Genomic DNA, 24,804 nt, shown 5'->3' with positions numbered 1-24,804 from the left:
TGAGAAAGGGGAAAGGCTAAATATTAACGAATAACACTATTTGAATGAGTCTTGAAATTCTTAGAGTTGATTAAGACATGTTCTTTAAAAAGGTGAATTGCTTTAAGGCTTTTAGGAGAGGAAAAATCAAACCATGGTTATTGGATATTAGGGTTTCTGCTGAGCGGAGACCACCTGTTTTGGATTTCGGAACTGATGAAAGACAGTGAAGACTGTCTCTGTAGCAATGGCACTAGTATTGGGGCCATATGAGCTGTCACTAATAAAAAAAAATATTAAAAAGTTCTACATTAAATAAACATAAAATAATTAAATACATTACTTCAAAAAATAACAAAATAATATTAAATGAACATTTTAATGTAACACAAAAATATATATTAAAACTTTTTTTTAAAAGAATGATAATAAAGTTACACTTGGAGATTTCAGGTTCCCTGCTTCCACTCTATCCTGAATAACAGTAGGGTAAGTGTTGAACTTTGGAAAGATCCAATTTTCTATTCTCATTCTAATGTATGCAATGGTATTGAAAGTATTGGACTTTGGAGGTGCTAAATGTATTATTCCTACTCCAATGTAAGCAACAGTAGGACAAGTATTGGACTTACGTGGAGTTGAATTTACTATTCCCACTCCACTGTAAGCAATACCAGGGAAAATGTTAAACTTAAGAAAGCTAATTTTTTAATTTTCCCTAACCTAAATTATTAAATACATAATAAATTACATATTCATAAAATAATAAACTGAAAAATGTTTTCATAGACATAGTAAAAAATTAACATGATATAATTTAGATAAATAATTAAAAGCTATAAACACAAAAAGAATGTATAAAAGTAATCCTAAAATAATAGGCAATTAAAACAACTAAAAAGGAAAATAGATTTAAACAACTTTTTGCCATCTTACCCTTAAATGCTAAATATCACAACAATAAGCTAAATTAATAACAGAATCATAAAAATATCCATTATTTTTAAAAATACAATTATTATACAAAAACGTAAACATACGAGTAGTTTCCAAATTATAAGAAACTATTCAATGCTAACACAATCTAATATGTAAATCATAATTAGGAAATTAAAAGACCATATTTAAAGTTTGTTAAAATGATCTATTAAATAAGTAAAACATGTACATAATTAACAATTTAAACTTATAAATAAATAACGTATGAGTGAATTACAAAACAAATATTTAGAACAATGTCTCACTCTGTTTCTCTACAAACCAAAAACCTGCCAAAACTTCATATAAAATTAAAAAAAAAAACCTTAACATTGATTCCCCAATCAAACAAAAACACACTAAAAAAACCTTTGGAGTTTCATATTTTTAAGAGTAGGCAGTGAGACCACTGCCTGCACGTAAAAAAAAATGTTGTCAACATTCTGAAAGGGGAAGGTGCACAAAGGGACTCCTTCCCACTTGTGAATTGATTCCCATCACTTTTAAAATGGAGGTAAAGTATTACTGTTCTGTGACCAGTATTAGGTTGCTAAACAGTAACACATCCAATACTGATTCAGTATTTGGAAAGGACTCCCAAAACACGCTCCTTCCAAATGCCAAATCTCGAATGCGAATCGTTATTCTGTAACAAGTTACTGAATCACATTTTTCACATTTGAAAAAGCATTTTTATGTTCGCAAGTGTCCAATTCTGTGAATCAAGCCATTTGGGACCAGAAAACTCCTTTGTACATCTAGCCCATAGTCTCCAAAAGAATCTGTGCTATTAGTTCTGGGAAATGCGGTGCAAACTCATAACTATAGTAGAAAACCAGAAATGTCAAGACTGCACATGGCTATTGGCAAAAAATCTAGAGCAGGGTGAATGTGTTTCTCTTAAGAAGGAGCTATTTAGTAGTTATACTGATAAATCTCTGTGAACCCCCACCACCTCTTCAAATTACTCAAACCCTTCCCCAGCACCATGATCCAGTACAGACAGGCCCCCTTGTGAATTGTGCACCCCTTGCATCAGGACAGGTCTATACATAGATAAAATAAACAGCATCAACTACCGTAAAAGAAGAATGAGTAAACCACATGACTCAATAAGAAGGCATTCAAGGCTAACCTTTACAAAGGTGTCATTTTTGCAACAAAATGAAATATTTATTTTTTGGCTGAGAAGCTTAAAGCTAAAATTCAAATGTTGTCAGGATCACTTTGACAATGGTCTTTAACAATAAAAAAGGACCAGTGCAATCACGGCAGGTGTGCCAAATTACTCCATGTTAAGTAAGTAACACTTAGTCTTGTTGTTTATCCTATAGCACTTAGCATGCTGGTACTTTAGAGCCTTTGCTTATATTTGAATTTAGTGTTAATTATTCAGTTACACTAAAGCTACAAATCCCAGAATGCAAACTGATGGGAACTAAACTATTAAGATGTCTATTTGCAAAACACAAGACAATCTTGGCTGTTCTGCCACAGAAGTGTTTTTATTTCCATAGTATTAAAGGAAAGTTAAACTGTTGATTTCCCTTTTCAGTCCAATTTCACAAAATAGGCAAGGCCAGAATCAGGTTGTTAACTGGTGTCTCTGTTTTCCAAGAGTTGCAGAAGACCTATGCATGTTAATTGTGTAGGATAGTAGGCTGTAGTCTAAGAGAACCCACTGTGTGTAATCAAGCAGCCTTGATGTCTGGCAAAACTACACCAATGAAAAGGGTAGCCATTTATTCAGTGGCACAGCTTTATAGCTCCAGGACTCGCTCTGCTGTTGTTGCACAGCAGCTAGTCACTGTCAGGGAAGAGGCACTGGTAGCAAGGAGAACTTCTTGTGTCCACCGCGGTGGAGGTGAGATACCCACTCACAGCAGACTGTGGTGCAAACCATGCTGCTGGACTTGTACCCTAAGTCCCTCCTCCCCATGGACTGACCAGCTGGTGCAGCATGGGCAGGACACCAGTCAGGGCTTGCAGTGAGTCGGGTGTTTGCCAGAAAGACTTTCTCTGCTAGCTCTCGGGCTCTGGTGCACTACGTTCACTTTCCGTCCCATAATTGGACAGCATAGTATTTGTGACACAAAATTTGTGCCTCATGTTATGTTTGCAACAATATTTTATTGCAGTGACCATTGCATACCACACGTACCTTCACAGTGAAGAGAACCAGTGCTAGGAAATCCTTTGGGGCATCAATGCACTCTAGGAATCAAACAGATTTGCTCTTAGTATTTAGAAATTGTCTCCCTCAGGTGCTCTCGTTGTTTTCCAGGCACTTTCTAATCGTATCTATCCAGACTGTAACACTGTGGATTAGCATAGTGACAGTCTTGCCAGTATAATCTACATGAATGTCCCTAGATATGACCTAATTCATATAATATTCCTTTGAAACTTAATTTTCTTGCTTTGCAAGGTATGGTGTATGTCAGTACAATCAAACTACATGTATTCTCTGTCATGCCCCTCTGTACTTGCAAGGAACAAAGGAAAGGAAATGCTCTTTATTTATATACATGTTCTTGGCAGTCTCTCCACAATTGGAAGACATACCATCAAGTGAACACTGTTATTTCACCACCATATAATCACAAATCATGTGGCTATCGGCAGAAAGAAAAGAGACAGCATGTGTCCAAAGCGCAATTTAAGGGGTTGGAATCACTCCCTGAACAGGATTCAGAAACAGAAGCAGCAAGGCTGGAACTAGGAGTCAAGTAATCAGAAATCTGCAAAGCACGCATGACAAGGAACTGCCTTAAAACACAGCAGCAGGCAGCTACCAGCAGTCTAAGAAACAAGACAGTTTGGATGACCAGGAGTATTGAATTCGAAGGTGTTGTTGACCTGGCATATCATGGAAGGAGCAGAAGTGCAAACAGGAGGCCAGGTGTGAAGAAATATGTGTGTGCTGGGAATGACAGATTCACTCGAGCGTTAAGGATGAGCTTTGACAGGGAGATGTAAATACTACAGAAACAAGCAGTGTAAAAGAGCAACCAGGGAACACAAGAAGACATTGCAGACCGGAGAAAAAATTGAGTCCGAAATGAGTGTAGGCATGCATCACTGAACTTGGAGGGATCAAAAAGCAATATTTAAGACAGGTCTCCATCTTCATGAGGTACATTCTGCAAGGTTGGAAGAAAAGAAGGTTAGTAGTAGAGAAGGAATTGCATGGACAATAATGCATCTGAGTGTTAGTGTGAAAACTAGGACTAGGTTGAAAAGAGGTGCAAGGTTAGTGGGGCGGACAGAGAGTGTTCTTTATTATAGCCTTATAGCCTGTCATGGTGGCCTATACCAGCCATTAAAGGCCCACTCCAGTGTTAAAGGCCCGAGCCGAAGGTTGAGGGGCTTTAATGAGGGTATAGTCCAGCTACGGAGCGCTATTAGAACATTCTGCCACTAGAACGCAGAATGTTCTAATAAATAAAACAAAGTCCTCAAGGAGCCTGAGGGGATTGAAATTCACTTGGGCTCTGTGATGCTCTTTGTTAACAGCAACAGCTGTGAAGTAAAACATTGGAATGTTGGAACTCCGGGCTTCCTCCAGCCATTAGAAACCTGGAACACTCCATTGTTTTTAATGAAGCTCCCAACATTCCAATGTTCTGATAAACGATGAGGATGGCTGGACCTGCACATGTGGCCAAAGAATGCTTGCTGCTGGTGGATTAGGTGAAACCCTGACAATCTGGGTGTAGTCGAAGATATTGCCTAGGATGAATTTAAACATGAGAGGAGCATGTTTAGGGACATAATCATAATAATACATTTGAGATATAGCACTTGGTGACACAGGTTACCTAGTGACATAAATATCAGGTGTTCCTGCTACCCAATATAATGATTTTTTTAATGCATCAACCTCGAAAGAATGAAACGCAGAATCATCCTTGATTTCAGTCTGTAACCTACAAGTCACTGACAGATGTCAACAATAATCTCTTGGGTTACTCATTGTTGCTGGATGATGGTGCTAGCTCACCAAGTATCTTTAAGAATGGTTTTCTCCAATGCATTTAGAACAAAAATAAACATTGAACCTGATGTAGGTACAAAATGGTTGTTTTTTTAAGAGGCTTTAGTATGAGTTTATATGTCTGGTGACTTCTTTTGCTGTAGTCCAGGGCGCTGACGTTTTAATCAGTATCTTGGAAGTGAGGTGGGATTTTAAATCGATGTCAATGGGAATTTATGTGGGTCGAGTTGATGAGTCATAAGCCCCATTTTAATGTTGAAATGAGTCAAAGGTTGTGGACAGGAGATAATTGACATGGGCGAGGAGAAGGGTGATGGGCCATTTTTAGGTGCTGTGGAGAAGATTGTATATGAATGTAGTCATAGCAGACCATATAAATCTTTACACGTTTAGTGTCATACACGCTGCACCACAGTTAAAAAAAAAAAAAAAAAAAAAAAGTGAGGAACACATAATATTTAAAAACGTTTATGGTTTGGAAGGATGAGCATGCTATAAGGGAATTACAATTAGATGTAGGTAACATTGTCCTTTCCTTGAAGAGACTAATGCAGTGAATTTAATGTAGTTTGAAAACACCAAAAGCATCACTGGACCAAGCATCTTTTCAACCATGTTGTGTTTTGTTGGAAAGTCTAATTGACCCTCCATGGTACTTTAGAACAGAACCCCATATGGATCCTTAAGCCTTCCCAGCATCGAGTGTGGTTTTAGATCAGAAAATCATAGAATTTTGTTCTGGTTCAATCCTATTTAATTTTACCTTGGTCTCTAAACTGCACATCCTGAAAAAAGGCTGTATGCATTGATTAACTGATCTACAAGCTCGTACAATGCACAATGCAAATATATACACTTATGGGTTACTAATGAGCTGAACTCCTGCAGCAATCTGCAGACCAGAAAAAGAAGGCTGAAATAAATTTGAAATGCGGTTATATATTCCCCACTCTGCACTGTTGAAAATGCCTGCTCCATTTATTGTTAAGCTGGTCCTCTCAACAGTGCATAGACAAGTGTTATTTGTTTGCACTGTGAATAAAACTGTCATTGTATTCTTATAGAAAAACTACTTCCACTTGTGTGCCCCCTAAGTGTTATTATTTTATTGCATGCACGAGTGGCTGAAAGGATGATGGTTTGTTCAGCCTGGCAGTACTGCTGTTCAAAAGCTCAGAACAATTCTGAGCAGTGCAGATGTATAATGCAGCTGTTACACATGGCGAAGAAACTGTGGGCCAGTGTTAGAGCTCGTGTGAAGGTGTTGTGTAGCTATGAATGGTTGGAGATGAGTGTGTGTAGTGAGGCCAACCGGGGCTGTATATGAGCATGGGTGATGTGCATGAGGATCAAAGATGTGCTGCAATCATGATGGACTAAGGAGTGGGCAAAGTACATCTGTAACTGGTCTATCATTGGCGCCTCAATTCTTTCCAGAGCTTTGCCCTGGATTAGGTCATTTTTTCTGGATTGTTTTCTGCTTCCATTCCATTGGACTTTATAGCCATGTGTAGATTTCACCAGTATGTTTTCTGGAACAAATGTATACATGTGAAAATAATTAGTATTTTTTTTAAATATGTTCTCCATCTACTCCTTAATATCAAAATTGCATTCCCAGTTTCTGCCTTTTGATAGTTTGCATAAGTCATCTGAAGATATCTGAATATGCATTGCCTCTTACAGATGAAACGGAATATGAATATAGTGGAAGTGAAGAAGAAGAGGAAGAGAATGATTCGGGAGAGCCAAGGTACATTTGTTCCTCTCATTGTCTGGTCTGTGATGGCCTAAAATGTTTCATGGAGCACAAAGTCTAATTGCCCAAAAATCAATTGTCCTGTACTGTCACATAAATCCTGAGGCACCAAGGTAAAGCTACCCTCAAAAGCAAAGCTGCAAAATAATAATTCATATATTACATGTGATAATGGCATTGTTGGATCACACCAGCCATCATCTACCTCTCCTCTTAATTCAGCCTCATCTCTCATTATCTGACATGTCTACCTCTATCTCTACCTCTCTATACCTCACCTCTTTATACATCACCTCTTTCTCAGCCTTTTCTCCCTGTCCTCTGCACCTTCAATTCCAGTTATGGAAAGCTTGAGTCACTGTCAAGCCAGAGAATTGTACACACAGGGGGAAGGAAAGAGGTCAAGGCAGGGAAACAGAATTATTAAGTAAATTATCAGATTTCATCATTGAAATGGAGAAAATCCGGGAAACAGTGCTTGCCATTTCCTTGTACAGTGAAAATGGCAGTTGTAAAAGAGATTATTTTTTATATTTAAGTATTCAGCGAATAAAGCTACAATTTACAGTGCTTTCTGCATAGGTATTATTTTAATATTATGTGCACATCCTGTGAATTTACACCAAACCACCCATATTGCATCTTTCCTGGTTAGTCATTGGATTGCACATAAAATATTATTGTGGCCATATAAAAATAATCAAAATTTTAACTCAAAAATCAATGGATTTTTCAGTTCATGTTCAGACCTACTTTTAATTGTGTTTGGCTAGCAGAAGTATGTTTAACATATACAATATTGGTTTCCCTTACAAGGGCTTGAATTCTGTGAAAACAGGAACTAAATCAATGTTGTTCTTAACATGGCCCAAAAGATGCCTTGTCAAGGTCCCCCAAAAGCCTTAAGGTAGCGCTGAGTAGCTAAGGGTAATTGGAATCAAAGTGAATTTATTTTTTGATCCCTTATATGTCAAAAGTACAGTGACGATAAACCAGGGGTGGCGATTAGGATGCTTAATTTCTGACTTCTGGAATTACATTTGTTACCTACAAATCACCTGCCTACCGTTGATTCCACCAAAACAAACATGGAACCTGTTTTGTCTCCTTCCATGTTTCGGGATGAGATTATCCTTGCACTATACTAACTCGCCCTTTCCAGGATTTTATATACTAATCTCTGAGAACCATTTTCAGGACCCCTGTATACATATTAATCAGCTGACACGAGTGAGGCAAACGTGTCTACAGTCTCTAAGTCACCACTCTGAAACTGTATTGATTGGCGAATCAGTCCTCTTAAGTGTCCTCAAAGAAGGTTTAATTTCTTCAAGAGTCTATAAAGAGGAATGCTTGCTGCTGGTGGATTAGCAGAATCCTGACAATCTGGGTGTGGTGGAAGATAGGTTTCTGCCACCATGGCATTGGTGGGGATTGCCTCTAAGAAACTTAGATGTTACATCACTGCCGACCCACTCTATATGATCAGCCACTTATTCACTCACCCCTACTGTAACCAGCTAGTAGAAGTTGGCAGGCATCATGCAAGGGCTGGGCCTGGGCCACAGCAGAAGAATGGGGGGCAGAGCAACTTCCTGAAAAGTCATCCCTTGGCCACATCCCCCTCTTGGACCAGGCTACGGTGGCCATGACACATACAACACACTGGAAGCCACACCTAGAAGACTGCCACAAGTGCTGAGAGAGTCAAATGTGAGACAGAGGAGGTACCACAGCAATAGCATAGATTGGAAAGGGTAGCCTGACCATGTGCCAACCCGCAAATTCAGTCTGCGCGACCCCTCTCCCAAATTAAAACATGCAGATGGGAGACAAGGCTTCCCACCAGATTGGGTTGAGCAGTGGTGCTGCTGGGTCCAGAATGCTAACAGGTGCCCCCACACCTTTCATGAAACAGTGGCAGCTGTAGTTGATGCTGCTGCAGTTCCTAGGAACCAAACAACTGCAACAGTGTCTATAACACAACTAGTTTTCTTTCTTAAAATTCATACAATCACCTTCCCATTCCCAGTAAAAGAGTTTGTGCAACTGTGGGGCTATCTCAGCTTGAGTGATAAGCAGTGCAGAAACTTCCACTAAAGAATCCCTGACCGAAGTGCAAGAGAATCTTGGGCCTCTGAAAGAATTCTGCGGACAAGGCCTGGAAACCACCAGAACAGTTATGTCAGATTTAAAATGTAAAATAATGTTGTATAAAATGTGTGCCATTGCTGACTGCTGGCAAACGGTGACCCAAACTAATCCCAGGATAAATGGATTGGAAATGGTTACTCCGCTATCCAGAGTTGGACAGTTTTAAACATTGCAGCAAACATGAGGGTGTTTGTCAGTTATCATTCTCTGCTGACTTCCAGAGATAGGACAATATGCTGCACTGGCAAGGGCCTGCCACAGAGCCACCATCAGCATGATCTGTCTCTCCTCTCCGAGTGTGATAGTGGAGAGGTTCTTTATGGGCAGAGAGGTGGTGGGAAAGTGTGCCGTGTGTGGTAAGGGAGGGTGGCAGAACAAGAAACAGGAGTGTATTTTTTGTTTGGGGAAAGGTGAGGGGAGAGAATGCATAGAGGCTGTCAGGATACCTTGTAATGTTTTTTGTGTTACAGGGGCGGGGATAGCAGGAGCACAAGGCATTTTTAACAGTTGAGTTGGAGAGAGAAATGTAATGGAAAGGGTTTTTGAGAGGGTGGCAGGACTAATGTTCATTTATGGCTCTCCATGACTTTTCAAACTCTCAGCTGCCCATGTAAGCAGGAGAAGCCTGTGTGGGGGGGGTACGAGGGTCATACATTACAATCAAACTGTAGGCAGGTAACTGTATAAAAAGTATGTTTTTCACCCCTGTGTTGTGAGTGACATAAACAACTCATGTTTTACTCATTGTCTAGTTCACTAGAACGCTACCCATCTATATGCTTTTCCAATTTCTGGGCCCTTGTTTTGTGCCATCTCTCCATATTTACAAATCCTAAAAGCTACTGTTACAAAGTTTCCTTTTCTTCAGTGACATCACAGATTTATTGCCTTTCTTCAGACCGCATTTTCGCTAGTATTAGGCGTGTGTGGTGATATGTTAATTTGTACAGCAGTTTGTGCGCTTTGCCCTTAAAATGGTTCTGGAATATTGGTTTTGCAGCATGAATCTTCTCTGCATTCACAGTTCATCCATTTAGTGTATTCAGCTCTCCATAAGGCCATTCTAAGTTACAAAAGAAGTTGCACCAATACCAAGCAACTTAAATATCACATGTATGCTGCAGTGTTTATTTAGAGCACCCGCATATAAATAATGAATATGTGGCTGCCAAGTGCACCACTCTGGATTGGCAGTGACACATGGAAAGGAGAAGTTAATTTGCCCCGTAAGAAAACACATGTTTCAAAGTTTTTATTCTCACCCCTGTAGAGTGCCTTGTAAGTCCATAGGACTGGGTGTCTAATATATATTTTAAAAAACTGGCATATTAGAATTAGTGGGACCTTACAGTGACTAAATATACAAAAGCTGCTTACATTGTGTAGGTGACCCTAGCTTCTTCACGAAGTGCCTTAGGTGTAATCAAAACCTTTGAGTGGGAAGCGCTATCAAAATAATTCAGAGTTTTCCAACACTTTTTAAAAATCGAACTTTGTGGTTAGAACCCGTGTTATCACTCATCTCCAGAGACCCAGTACACATTGATGGCTGGAATTAATGACCCTACTCTCTAGAGGACAATAGTCTGGTCGCTGAGCTCAGAAAGATCTGGTCTCTGAGCACAGGAAGATAAGCCATTGGTAGGGGGGATGGGAACAGTGGGCATAACTACACGTATCCTTCACATGACATTTTTGGCTTGTAGAGACCAAATGGGGCTCTCTGGATCTGGTCCCTTTCGATCTCAGGGCCCTCCTAGAGTTTCCCTCTCCAGTAGCTGTAACACCGGTTCTTTGCTCTGAAAGAGAAGAGAGATCTCATTTAAATAAGGGAGTGTTTAAGGTAGAGCCAGACTCCATCCAATGGAAGAACATGATAGTAAATCCGTATGTAGGGTTTTGGGGATTTTTTTAAGGTAAAGCAAAGAGGAATTGATGCAAAAGGAAGGGTGGTCATAGAGTGAGAACGGTGATTGGGTAATTTTTCCTGTCTATCCCTATCAATGGATAGTGGACAACATAAGGTTAGCACCTCTATCACCTTCTCAGAACACTTTTTGACCTGGGAAAATATCATCTGATGTGAAAATACTCTACATGAAGAGGATTCAATGGCTTGTGACCACTGGATGTTATGCAGGGACTTGAACTGTTCTCTAAGAGACTGGTGGGTTACCTCTGTTGACGGGTGGGTTACCTCCTGTTTGCCTGCTCCAAGGACACAAAAAGGAGATTACAAGAGGGCCCTGCATCACAGAGGACTGGACTATAAAAGAACCACGACTGCAGAGAGACATGGTGCCACAAGCCTGCCCCTAGGACCTAGAGGCTGCAGAAGGTGCCAGAAAGAAATTTGAGAGCAGTTGGCGAAAAGTCTGACATATGAATGTTTTCCACCTCCAGAACCCAAGCACAATAAGCTAAGGCTTGCCCAGGGAGATCAAATGGTGGCACAGCAAGAAATCCAAGTTTGTCCCATTCAAGCTTTTTCCTTTTACCATGTGAACCAGGTGTCTGCATGTGTGCCGGTGACTGGAATGGGGATTACTGTCGCCGGGTGCCTGACCGCCAGGGTTTTCATGGCTGGGTGACTGCCACAGAAAGCCTGACGGTCTGCAGCCTTGTAATCCTGCTGGCAGGCTGAGGCCTGCCGCAGGAGTGGAGGTGCACACCGCCGGCCGCATCAGTGCAAGTTCACCGGCGGGCCAGGTGGGGTTGTGGAGGCTTGGCGTCGGCCAAGCCCCACAACTCGTGATGTGGCGGTACTTACCGCCGGGTCCACGGTGGTAAGACCGCAACAGCGAGGCTGGCAGTCTCATGACTGCCAGTCCACATAATGAGGGCCTTTGTCCCATACAGAGATTTTGATGCCTAATGCTTTTGCATTTGCTAGTCAATAACATACCTGACTTTGAGGGACCCTGCAGGTTCAGGCATGGATCTTGCCCAGCTGGAGTACTTTGCCCTCCCAAAAGTAGCTTGTAAGGAGGTGATAAACATGACCACGACGACCTACAGTACGTATCCAAACTCCATCATGAGAAATTGTGCCTAAGTCACAGTCAACTGGAAATTGAGACTGTACATTGTGTTTTTGTTTTATTTTTTTGCCTTGAGACTTTAAAATCCATATTTTCGGATACCCTTGAACAATTTTAAATATTTGTTTGACTTTTTACTTTTTACATTTTTCTCCTTATTAATAAATAGGTTGGGTTGGGAATTTAATTGTGTTGTTTTCCTGACAGAAATTGTTGGAAAAGCTTGAACTTAACCCCTTGGGTGCGGGCATCTGCCATTGGCCGACGCCGTACTACCTCCCTGGTCTGGGCCACTATAGGCGCTAAAGACTGTGGCGATTAGTATGTGACAAGGTGAAGTAGTAGTGTCTTTTTTTTAGTGTCTTGAGAGAACGTGCTGATTGAGGGAAGAAGCAAAGGTAAGGTGACCTCTACTGTTGCACGTATCACACACACACCCACCAGAAAGTTTGTGACTGTCTACGTAGGATAGTGTTTTAGAGTGACTGTTTAGCCAGTAGCAGAGATGGCATCTCGTTGGATGACGCCTGCTAAAGCCCTAACTTGTGTTATAGTGGACAGCTCTGACATAGGATCAGAGACTGAGAGAGCAGATACTGAGACAGCATCTGAGGGATATGACAATGGCACAGCCTCTGGGAGCGATTTTTCAGTCGGAGGAGTCCCATTCGATAACTCCTCTTTCATTGATTATGAGGGAGGTGATGAGGACAGTCCTGCTGTCCCTTCGCAAGCACAGTCTGTGCAGCAGGACAGTAGCGGATTAGCCCAACCCAGAGAGCAGGTGCATGCAGTGACATGCACAGAGAGAGTGCTCTCTTGGAAGCTCCCCAATATACTTCAACCCCAAATTCTACTGCCAAATCGTATTGTGGAGACATCAAAATTATCTATCACAAAACAACCTGGTTTTGTAAGGCAGGCACCTGCGTTTTTCATCCTGAGTTCGGCTACCATATAGGGAAACCTGCCAAACCCAGACAACTCTGGAAACTAGACACACGGGGGAGTGAACAGAGGTGTGTCTTGTGTGGATTCCACAAAAATGTCTTACCCAGAATACCCTGCAAACGTGAAATGTTGAATAAAAAATCTTTTTTTCTTGCATTTCTGTCACACAAACTCCCATGAATACGCTGGGATCCACAAAATTACTACCACCCAGTGTTTCCCCACCTGTCCTGATACAAACGCTACCCCACTTGAGTTCCTCTACCTAGTGCCTGTGTCAGGAATGGATCACCCCAGGGTCAACAGTTGCCCTCATGCAAGGACTAACATTGACTGTTGTGTGATCCATTCCTGTCACGGGCACTAGGCCTACCCATAAAAGTGAGGTACCATTTTATTTGGGAGACTTGTGGGAATGCTGGGTGGAAGGAAATGTGTGGCTCCTCTAAGATTCCAGAACTTTATATCACCGAAATGTGAGGAAAAATTGTTTTTTTGACCAAATGTTGAGGTTTGCAAAGGATTCTGGGTAACAGAACCTGGTGAGAGTGCCACAAGTTACCCCATCATCGGTTCCCCTACGTGTCTAGTTTTAAAAAAAGCACAGGATTGGTAGGCTTTCCTAGCTACCAGCTGAGCTAGAGACCAAAATCCACAACTAGGCACTTCCCAAAAAACACGTCAGTTTTCAATGTAAAAATCTGATGTGTCCATGTTGCGTTTTGCGGCATTTCCTGTCGCGGGCACTAGGCCTACCAACACAAGTGAGGTACCATTTTTATCAGGAGACTTGGGGGAATGCTGGGTAGAAGGAAGTTTGTGACTCCTCTCAGATTCCAGAACTTTCCACCGAAATGTGAGGAAAAAGTGTTTTTTTGCCTAATTTTGAGGTTTGCAAAAGATTCCGGGTAACGTAACCTTGTGAGACCCCCACAAATTACCCTATTCTGAATTCCCCTAGGTGTCTAGTGTCCAAAAATATATGGTTTGCTAGGTTTCCCTCTGTGCCGGCTGAGCTAGAGGCCAAAACCCACAGCTAGGCACTTTGCAAAATGTGATGTGTCCAGTTGTGTTTTAGGGCAAGTCCTGTCGCAGGCAGTAGGCCTACCCACACAAGTAAGGTACCTCTTTTATCAGGAGACTTGGGGGAACACAGAATAGCAGGACAAGTTTTGTTGCCACTTGTCTTTCCCTATATTTTGGCCTTCCAAATTTAAGACAATGTGTAAAAAAGAAGTTTAGTTGAGAAATGCCCTGTAATTCACATGCTAGTACGGGGACCCCAGCATTCTGAGATGTGCAAATATTATCTTGTGCCCTTTTTGGAAATACAAAGGTTTCCTTGATACCTATTTTTCATTCTTTATATTTCACGAAATGAATTGCTGTATACCCGGTATACAATGAAAACCCATTGCAATGTGCAGCTCGTTTATTGGATCTGGGTACCTAGGGTTCTTGATGAACCTACAAGCCCTATATATCCCTGGACCCAGAAGAGTCCAGCAGATGTGATGGTATTTTGCTCTAAAAAATCTGCCATAGCTGGAAAAAGTTATAGAAGAAAACATGGACAGAAATGGCTCTTTTTTTCACCTCAATTTCTAATTTTTTTTATTTTAGCTGTTTCTTTCTATTGGAAAACCTTGAAGGATTTACAAAAATAACCCCTTGCTGAATTCAGAATTTTGTCTACTTTTCAGAAATGTTTAGCTGTCCGGGATCCAGCATTGGTTACGTCCCATTTCTGTCACTAACTGGAAGGAGGCTGAAAGCACACAAAAAATAGTAAAAATGGGGAATGTCCCAGTAAAATACCAAAATTGTGTTGAGAAATGTGGTTTCCTGATTCAAGTCTGCCTGTTCCTAAAAGCTGGGAAGATGGTGATTTTAGCACTGCATTGATGCCATTTTCCGGGAAAAAAACAACATGCTTTCTTCTGCAGCCCTTTCCCCCCATTTGTCTGAAAAAACCGAAATTTTGGCATTATTTTGGCTAATTTCTTGGTCTCCTCCAGGGGAACCCACAAACTCTGGGTACCTTTAGAATCCCCAGAATGTTGGAAAAAAGGATGCAAATTTGGCGTGGATAGCTTATGAGGATGAAAAGTTATGAAGGCCTAAGTGTGAACTACCTCAAATAGCCAAAAAAGGGTTGAGCACTGGCGGGGGGGTGGGGGGGGGCAGAGGCCCAGCGCTAAGGGGTTAACCTCCATTGCTCCAGGGAATTATCTGATGCTTGTGCCTTAGGTACCAGGGGTTGAAAAGAGGTTCACTGAGCACTAATAAGGGTGTTTATTACTTCCTACATATGCTTTGAAAAAAATGGAGTATTCTAGGCATTTTTCCACAATTTCTTCACCACTTGCATCTCCCTAATTTTGGTATACACGTGAAAGTACAGATGAATGGAGGCATGGCTTTGCACATATTTGTGATTACCCATAAAATTACAGCTTTGCTGGTGCATCCCTCAGTTGATTTACATTTTCTGAACAACCAGACACTCCAGTTGGAATGTTTTGCATTTTAATGTATGTCATGCAGTTGTAACTTCCTCTAAGCTTCTTAGGTTTTACGGAGATGTAATTGTGAATCCAAGAGTTTTTTAAATAATTCGGAACAAGGCAGCCATCATGCTCCAGGCTCTTGGCAATTCGGCCTGTGGATATTGTGAAAAGGCCTCAGTGTGGACCAGAATGATCATGTGCTAGAAGAAGGGAAGAGTGAGTGGGGAAACCCATTCTTAGACTTGCTACAGCGCTTGTGGATTCCCTGAGATCTGTACCGATGAGTCTGTGGCAATGCAGTTTTTTATCATAGGTTAATTTGAAAGAACTAGGTTTGTAGGTTTCTCTGGAACTGAAGTGTGAAGGTAGCCTGTTCTTGGGTTAAAAAAAAATCTGTGCGGTGACAAGGTTTTAGGGTAGTATGATGCTACTCCAGAACCCAGAGTGGATTATTAGAGGAAAATATATATTGCTATTTGGAGTGGTGGGAGTGGTTGACGTGTGAATCTGTTAATTGGATGTAGAGATTTGGGATAAGTCAAAGAGAGGAGGTAGGGGATATTTTAAAAGAGTAATGGGATGAGTAATGGAGCAGTGGTTTTGGGAGATAGTGATTTTTATTTTCTGTTGTAGGAGAAAAATATATACAAATGTTGATACACAGGCACAAATAACAAGGTTTACATACATTGTGATTTTAACATGATATACGTAGGCAAACTAATCAGGAGATATAAAATTGTAATGGATAAAGTACCATATTTACATGGATGGATAAAAATGCAGAAACACATTTTTATAATTTTTATTTTATTTATTTATTATTTTGTTAGTGTTTTATATTTGTCCCCAGTATTTCAGCAATGAAGTACTTATAGATATAATTGATGTAATCATATTTACACCTTGTGACAGATATGTGTTATTTGAAGATAATAAACCATAAGCATACATTCATCACCTTATTTGATGTTGATAAATCGATATATTAATGTTATATATACATATATTATTTTATATATATCTATATATACATATACATATATACATATAATATTTTTACTTTGGTTTGTTTATTTTTAAAATGCATTTATTTTTCATTCCTTTGGTAATTAAGGCACAAACTGATATTATTTTTGTTGTTTTTTCATTAGTTTATTAGTATTTTTATTTATTATTTATTTATGATTTCATGTATTTATGATATTTTTTTAATGGGTGCATTGAATAGTTAACATTGACACATACATTCTGTTTATTTGTTGTGATATGTGTGATCATAATAAATAAATAAAACATCATTGTCACTTACCAATGTAGAAAATTCTATAGGTATAATCAGCAGGTGTAGCAGCAATTCACACGTGCAGATGTGGCACCGCCTGCAAAAAGTGCTTTAATCGGCTGTGAATTTCTTCTGTCTGTTAGTGTACGTAAGTCGGAATTAGTTATCAGAAAGCTTGTTGAATCCGACCCCCAATTCCTGTGTGAATAATGACACATTTTCATTAAAGGTTAAACTTTAATATCAGTAGCTGTATCCTGTACTTTATGATGCAATATTTGGCAAAGGGGGTTTGGGGCATTAAGAACAGAGTCTTTGCATGTGGCTGATGGTTCCTCATCTATAGATTAGATGTAAAGGAGCAAGATCATGGCATTTATTTACGACTTAGTGGTATCCCTCCCAAACAGTCCTCTGGAGCAAAATTATTTTTCTGCTTACAGGAGGAATAAAAAGAATGGAGTGACCTGCCAAATATTACTTCCTTCAGTGTTGATCTGCCCTTCCTTCCTTCTGTGGCTATAGGAGATTCTTCTTCACAGCATCTTTTGGAGCCCTCAGTATTAAAACTAAGGAGGGGACCGGTGCTATCCTGCCATCAGTACACTGTACAAACACAACCTCTTTAAAAGAAAAATAGTGCTGCATACTAGTTTTGTGTGTCCTTTTCATCCTCTTGACTCGCCTTTTAGCTATTTTTGCTCTCTTTGTGAAGGTATTGCATTTATGCAGTAATGTCTGTTCAGACTGGCCCACCAATGGCTACATCTTTGTCTCTTTGTGACACGAATTTGTAGTAGCTCCAACTAACAGTGAATTAAATTGGACACATTACTATGTTGCTTTAAAATGAGCATACCAGCAGGTGGCGCTTGAGAGCTTAGTTTTTGCATACTACCAACTACAGATATGTTTCATATAAGTAATATATGGTCTGTGAAATTTACAGCTCCACTGTAATTAATCTTGCAGCTTTTGAGGACAAAATGCTTACAGTGAAAAATATAAAAAAAATACAGATGTGTCTTAACTGTGATTTTTTTTGTTTAATTATTTTTTTTTACTTCATATATTCATACTGTATAAAGCTATGCACACTGTGTGCAATAGGTGATTAAGAAAATAATACATGCACTATCTTCCTAGATATATTGTTTACTAGTCACTCCTATAAGTCATAGGTTTCTATGCTGTGTCCCAGACTTTCAGGAACTTTTGCCCCGGTTGTTCTTTCTCTTCCCAAGGTCGCCAACTTTCCCATCTCTTCCATATAATCCTCCCTTTTAAACTTCCTGGCTTATTTTCAGTTCCCTAGCACTTTTCTGTTTCCCCACACAGAGGGCCTTTTTAATCCAAAATACGGTTGGTAAATAAGAGTGAGGCAGCATAGTTTAATTATTATAAAATAATGGTCTGGAGATTGTATTGCCTCGTTAACTTTGAACTTGTCCTTAGTTTTGAGCTCACTATCCCCCCACTATAAAATAGAATATCAAATAACTATTTAGCAGAAAATACATTTATGAGAGGGGTGTAACACCCCCAAACAACAGCCACCCCTCTCCTCACTCCCGAAGGTAGGCCCTGGGCCCACTCTTTAAAGAGCCTGAGATAGACCACTGGTTTTTCATGTGTCTGTTGTTAAATTGCACTGAAGATGTACTTACCACTTCTGTGTGTTCTTAATTTTTTTTTTTCAAGCTCCATCCTAAACCTGCCTGGAGAGTCCACACTGAGGCGGGATTTCTTCAGGCTGCAGCTTGCAAACAAAGAGCGCTCTGAGGCGCTGCGGCGACAGCAGCTCGAGCAACAGCAGCGGGAGAATGAGGAGCATAAGCGGCAACTCTTGGCCGAGAGGCAGAAGCGCATCGAGGAGCAGAAGGAGCAAAGGCGGAGACTGGAGGAGGTAGGGCTAGAGCGGCCAGTTTAGAGCTTCAGCGAGGAACTTGGTTTCTGGAAAGGGTCACGTGCCAAATACAGGTTTTTTTATAATTCTGTGTATATAAAAAGTTGTCCTCTCAACCAATTTATGATGAACAAACAACTTGAGCATTGCCCTTTTTCTTTATTTAATGCATTTGACATGTAAATCTCTATTTCTTTTTTTAAAATCTTAATTTCATTTTTTTTATTTATATATTTTGTGCTGAAAAAATAATATTTATTTAAGAAATGTCATGCATCAGAGTATTCACAGTACACAGCATAATATTTGAACAGTGGGCTGGTTAACAAAGACCAAAGTGAGTGACAGATGTGCATTTTTCTTTTATTTCATTCTAGATTTTTTTTTTTTAAGTGCTGCTAGTCCCTGAAGAGTGACAAACACTTCACGAATAACTTAGTAAAGAGGAAACAAACTTGTCTGATATAATTAGGTGCAAGTGATAGAACATGACACACACACACACACACACACACATATATATATATATATATATACACACACACACACACACACACAGAGGAGTGGCCGATGGGATAATATTAATTTGTTAAGTGCATCAGAAATAGTTACCGTTATGTGGAAAAAAAATTAACAGCAACAACTTAATTAGAGGTTAAATTATTTCCTTGTTTAAACAGAAAGTCATATACATATTTACAGTGTTAAGAGTTTTGTGAGGTGGTTCTCATCAGTTTCCATAAAGTAACTGCAAGGGACTCTTTTAAACAGCTTGTCCCTTGGATTTGGACAAGACCAAATCTGTGTAGCCCTAGAAAGGATGAATAGATGAGAGGAAAGAACCTGTAAAAGGTGCAACGGGTTGTAGAGGGGTAAACATGTATCCATCAAGCTACATCTTAAGCAATTCCTTGCGATTTTTCTTTGGTTGAAGTAGTCCATCATGTTTCTCTGTTAGAAGTGAAGGGAGATACAAAGTATAGCACCTGGGTAACCAAATATTTTTACTTCATGACAAATGCTCCTACAAGGGAGGTAAGGGGACATTTCCAAATCTGTTTGAATGGAGGGATCTTGCCAAAGTTATGGTTTGATTCAGTCCCAGGTGAATGTGAGAGGCGTATCTGCTGGCAAAGAGGGGACTGTATGCCTTATGTAGTGCAGAATCTCTTGCTCACCCTGTAGAAGAGCAGAGCAGCCTGATTTTAAGAATAAGAAACATCTTGGTAGAACATCCCTTAAATAGTGGAACCAATACTGCTAATTTAACGATGGACAATAGCAAAACAGTGCTAAGCAAAGCTAAGGCAGCTCTTATTGCTGATAAGTAAGCGTAATAATATTTACACTGAAAGGCGTATAAGTAGCTGTAGCCCAGAAGAAATATGATTAAGTTACTACCTTCTTGATGAAACTCCACTGGTTTCCCTCTTCAGTTCGCACCACTTAAAAAAAAAAAAAAACATCTGCATCATTTACAAAGCCACCGCGGCCAGCACCCAGCTTATCTTGTGGATAAGCTTACCATATGACTCTTCACAACCTCAGCCAGGCTGCATCAGACTAGAGATTAAGAAATTTCAGAATCTGAAACTACATCCCCAGATCCATAAGGACCTTGCAATACCTCCTATCACTCACTGAATGTGTGAATTCCTTTGATCATGCACAGTCCTCAACTATCGTTTTGGCTAGCATCATGCTCCACTAAGGGCAGCGTTTATAAGGCTAACCAACTAAAACATAATCCTATCTGCCACTGGTGCCCTGATGTGCGAATATTGCCCAAGTGACTCAGGCACGAAGTGCAAAGCAATCACATTACACAGGTGATTCAGCTGTTTAACTAGAGGGTATTCGGGCTGAAGGAAGACTATTCTTCCAGATTGCATTTCTCAACACATCTTCTCTTTATTTGTTACCTTAACACTGGCAGCAACATGTACCTCCATATATAAAATAAGATATAAATAAGTTCAAGTTTTGTATGACATATCTCAGGAACCTAAACCCATGATTTAGGAACTATACTTAGATAATGTTTCCATCACTGAATACTTTAAGAAGTGAAATGCTTCTGGTCCTTTTTCCCCTAACAAGAAACTATGCAATCTGACGTTACATTAATCTGTATGTAACAGAGCCTGGCAGCATCAGGGGTGCAATTGATTATAATCCTTTACAGAATTACATAAGGTTACACAGCCTTCTATGTGTTTGATGGTTCCACTGAACCGATCTAAAGTATGAGAAAGGAATTGCTGGACTGAGATCAAGGCAAAATTAATCAACACATATTTGCAATCTACAGATGGTCCTGGATGTTGCAGTGGGAACCACAGATCCACAGAACCTGTGCTGCAGGGCGAGAGTTGAGTTCAATATTGTTCCTCCTGGGGATGGAGCAATCAGTAGATTTTCTTAGGCTTTGCTACTGCCTTCATCTAGTATGGGCTTTCTTCATATTCTGGAAAGATTGTCAGTGCTACAAGGACCAGCGCATTTATCCAGAAAGATGGCAGTTTTGACACTGTTTCATATTGTAATCCAGTCCTTTATGTGAGCCGGTGGTTGCTGGTGGGGACACCGTCACTATTTTTGGGAACCAGTACTTATTTCTTCACATCAGACATTTCCTGAGACCAACAGAGTAAAAAACAAACAAAATAAAAAGATGGAGGAAGAGAAATACAGAAAAACAGTCACTAAGGGAGAAAGCAGACACCTTTAAGAGTGCGATAGCAGGGCAGGGAGTCCCTGCCAGTGAATTAAGAGGCTGCACATCCTTTCTATTTGCGCTCTGACATTTTTTAGCGTCAGCCTGACAGTCTGAGCAGCGCTTTGGGCACCGGCACTTATTATTACAAATAAAGCACTGTGATAACCAACTTCAACCAAATGCAACCACCTCCGATGTCACAGCAGATTAAACGGGATAAGTTTTCAAACTCATCTCCCAATACATTTACTTCGATGCCAAAGATGATTGTCCAGTATTTACATTTCATTTTTTGTTTGAGAACCACATTGTGCTTCCCTGTCTTTCTTTACGCAAATGACCTTACTACGCAAATATGTATAACAATTTCCTTACAATGTTTTACATCTTGGTAAGCTTTTGAAAGTATGCAGTCTCAAGGACAACTTCCCCACAGTGCCACAGATGTATTTCTGGCACTTGCAATGTTCTACATCTTGGCAAACTTTTGAAAGTATTGCAGTCTCAAGGACAACTTCCCCACAGTGCCAAAGATGTATTTCTGGCACTTACAGAGCTTGATCCTAGCCACATGTGCAACGAGGCGCTGTACATAGAACATGTTAGATATAGTATAATATCAGATAACAAATATAACTATCAATGTATTAGCTTTTAACTTTACTAGGCATGAGGCTATAGAAGATGAGTTTTGAATCAGTGATCTTGAGCTTTCTGCAGAATATCAAGAAGTTTCATTCCAGGGTTTGAGTGCAAGCCACAGGAAGACCTGTTTGACTTTTTCCATTTTCTCTGAAGAAGGGGTTTCTAAGGGTTGCCTCTCTTTTCTGATTGTGACAATTTGGCCCATAGATATTTAGGTTTTAATTTAGGTAACATGGAAAGCCTGTGTGTATTGCTTAATGTGTAATGCCTGAGATTTTGAAGGGTATTTGTGCTCAACAAAGAGCCAGGGGAGTTGTTTCTATATTGGTGGTATGTAGTCTACTTTTCTAGCATTTGTATCCAGATTTGCTGCTGCATTCAAGATGGCCCTAATGGGAGAGATTGTTGATTTACAGCAGTCAACTAACATAGAGTTGTAGCTGTCAAAAGAAGAAAGTAGTAGAGTTTGCACTTATGCCCTAAAGTCCTCTTCCAAGTTTTTTTTATTTTACTCAGTAGGTGTAGTTTGCATGTTGCTGTCTTAGTAAGTTGATAATATGCTTTTTGAAGAATTAGGAGCTGTTGATTGAGAAACCCGGTGATTTACTTATGAGTACTCTTTTAGGGGACATTCTTAAGGGCATAAGCATCTCCTTAAACTCTTGTACTAGTGTGAGTTGTTTTTTCATACTCAAGAAGTATGAATTTGGTCTTGTTTGGGTTGAGTGTCGGCAAGAAAGCAGATGTCTACTCAATGGTGCCTTGAAGGAACATTTTCAGATTGTAGATGTCTGAGGGTTTGGAGATTCAGAGACAGAGGTGAATAGCACCTGCATATTGGTGAAGTTTAATTTTATCATCTACATTTGTTGTTACAAACTTCATGTAAAGGTTAAGTTGGCAAGAGGGATGATCCTTATAAAACACGGAAGTATAAGTTAATGATCTGAATGAGATTAATGAACTCTGTTCTGAATTAAAGTAAGGACTGGAATCTGCAGTTAAGTTTGCCATTTATGCCCATGTTGGTTAAAAGGATTAAGGCATTAATAGAATCGATAAAATGTATTTACCTTCTGAAACTACTAAAGTATTTGAGCTAATCCACTTTTGATGAATACAATAACACTGGCCAAATAATCATTTGCCTCATGGCAGTGTCTAACCTAGTACTCAGTGCATCAAATAAAATTCAGTCCACTGTAAGATCGGTGGGAAAGAGTCTTCCTTGTTAAAGCTCACATTGCTCCCACAAAATCATTGTTTAAAAAAATTATAATTCACATTGATGCCATTAATATGTCAATGTCACTCTAAATGTAAAAGTATGCGCCTTACCATCTTATTCTTGAAGGAAGGTTTAGTAATACTTGTTGTCTCAGTTTGTTATGATACTCCTGATTAATATCAGGAGTATCATATAGATAAGCTGCGATCTAACATTGCAAATAATATCCCACTGCTGAGTATGGGGTACTCTCCTTGTTGGTTGACCTCTATGACCAATATTTGAGAGTTTGGGATGGTTGCTGCTTAGGAGACCTACTGATTAATTTTGTTCATCACTAATTTGGAAGTAGCGCAATGCTTTATTATAGTTTTGTGAGTCTTCTTTTATCAAGTTCATTTTTTGATTGCTTGATTAAGTCAGAATTACATGTGGCAAAAAACCTTCTTACATTTTTTCAAAAGACTTGAGGATTGGTGAGCTAAATTCTTTAGAGAGTTCTTTGGTACCAAACTTGTCTCTAAACACCTTTGACATGTTCTTAGGTAGAGTATTAGTTTGGAGTTTCAATAAATAACAGAGCTTACTTATAAATGAGGTTGAATGTTTAGTTTGGGCCTCCATGCTTCTTTGTTTATTACTCATTTTTCTTCAACAACCTTCTGTATTCTGCACTCTACATTTGTAAGACATGTCCGGAGTCCCAATTCACCTCACTGCTGTGAGCAAGAAATGTGAGTTACCATGCAGTTTGGGAAGAGACTATTAATAAAAAAGCAGGCCACTCAATCAAAGTTACTTTTTGAGCTAAATTAAGAATATGAAACATTCATGGAGAAGGCTAGATATGAGTGGGAGGAGGGTAAAAATCTGATAACCACTAAAATGACCAAATTAAATGACTGTGATTTCAGAAGTTAATTCATGTGTTAGATAATCCCCTAGTTTCATCTGGTTTGAATTGTGTTTAATTAGCTTATCACATTTGATTCAGTGTTTTCAAACATTATATGTCCGAATGGAAAATTCTGTACATTTCACTCTATTTTGTTGACACTTCTTGGTGTGCTGGGGTACATGGAGTCAAGATCCTTCTGAAGTGGTCAAATGGGATTCCAATGTCTGTCTGTAAATATTACTGTTTGTTTTGGGGACCACATGTCACACCTTAATATAAGTAATTCTTGGCAATTATACCTGATTTCTGGTTGGTCTCTATTCTATACCTGTTGGTCAATATGGGTAATTCCAGTTTATAATGCAATTATTGTATAATGGGGCTATTGGACACAGAGGCAAACATTATGATACAATTCTGCTAGAAAAGCTCAGAGGTTCGGACAAGGAGTGAGCAATGTTTCCAATTTGCCAGGCTCACTTAGGGACCAACAGTAAAACAAATGATGATAATCTTGCCCATCTAAATAATTGCTTACTAAAACTGATTTAATACTATTAAATCACAGATATGTGGGTGTCCAATGTTCTTTGAATATGTTATTACAATAAACTAAAACCAATTATATAAACATGGAAAAGATTAAGATCTTGTCGTTTGGCCAAAATCCTTGTCAATTAACATTTCATATGAGCATGGGTCTAGTGAAAAGACCTCTTGCCTATTCATATATTGGCCTCTCTAATGATGGACT

General features: G+C 39.6%; 1 protein-coding gene across 7 annotated transcripts in view; it reads left to right on the top strand.

The window, feature by feature from the left end:
- Nucleotides 1-24,804, top strand: part of TNIK (TRAF2 and NCK interacting kinase) — a 623,603-nt gene that overhangs the window by 401,682 nt on the left and 197,117 nt on the right. For all 7 annotated transcript variants that reach the window (XM_069213031.1, XM_069213035.1, XM_069213034.1 and 4 more), the window contains exons 11-12: nucleotides 6,641-6,707; nucleotides 18,356-18,560. In XM_069213031.1, coding sequence (XP_069069132.1) covers nucleotides 6,641-6,707; nucleotides 18,356-18,560 — 272 coding nt within the window. The remainder of the gene's footprint in view (nucleotides 1-6,640; nucleotides 6,708-18,355; nucleotides 18,561-24,804) is intronic.

Source organism: Pleurodeles waltl, chromosome 11 (assembly GCF_031143425.1).
Source record: "Pleurodeles waltl isolate 20211129_DDA chromosome 11, aPleWal1.hap1.20221129, whole genome shotgun sequence".
Lineage (NCBI taxonomy): Eukaryota > Metazoa > Chordata > Amphibia > Caudata > Salamandridae > Pleurodeles > Pleurodeles waltl.
Note: the sequence above shows the minus strand (reverse complement) of the source record. Positions and strands in the feature narration are given on the sequence as shown.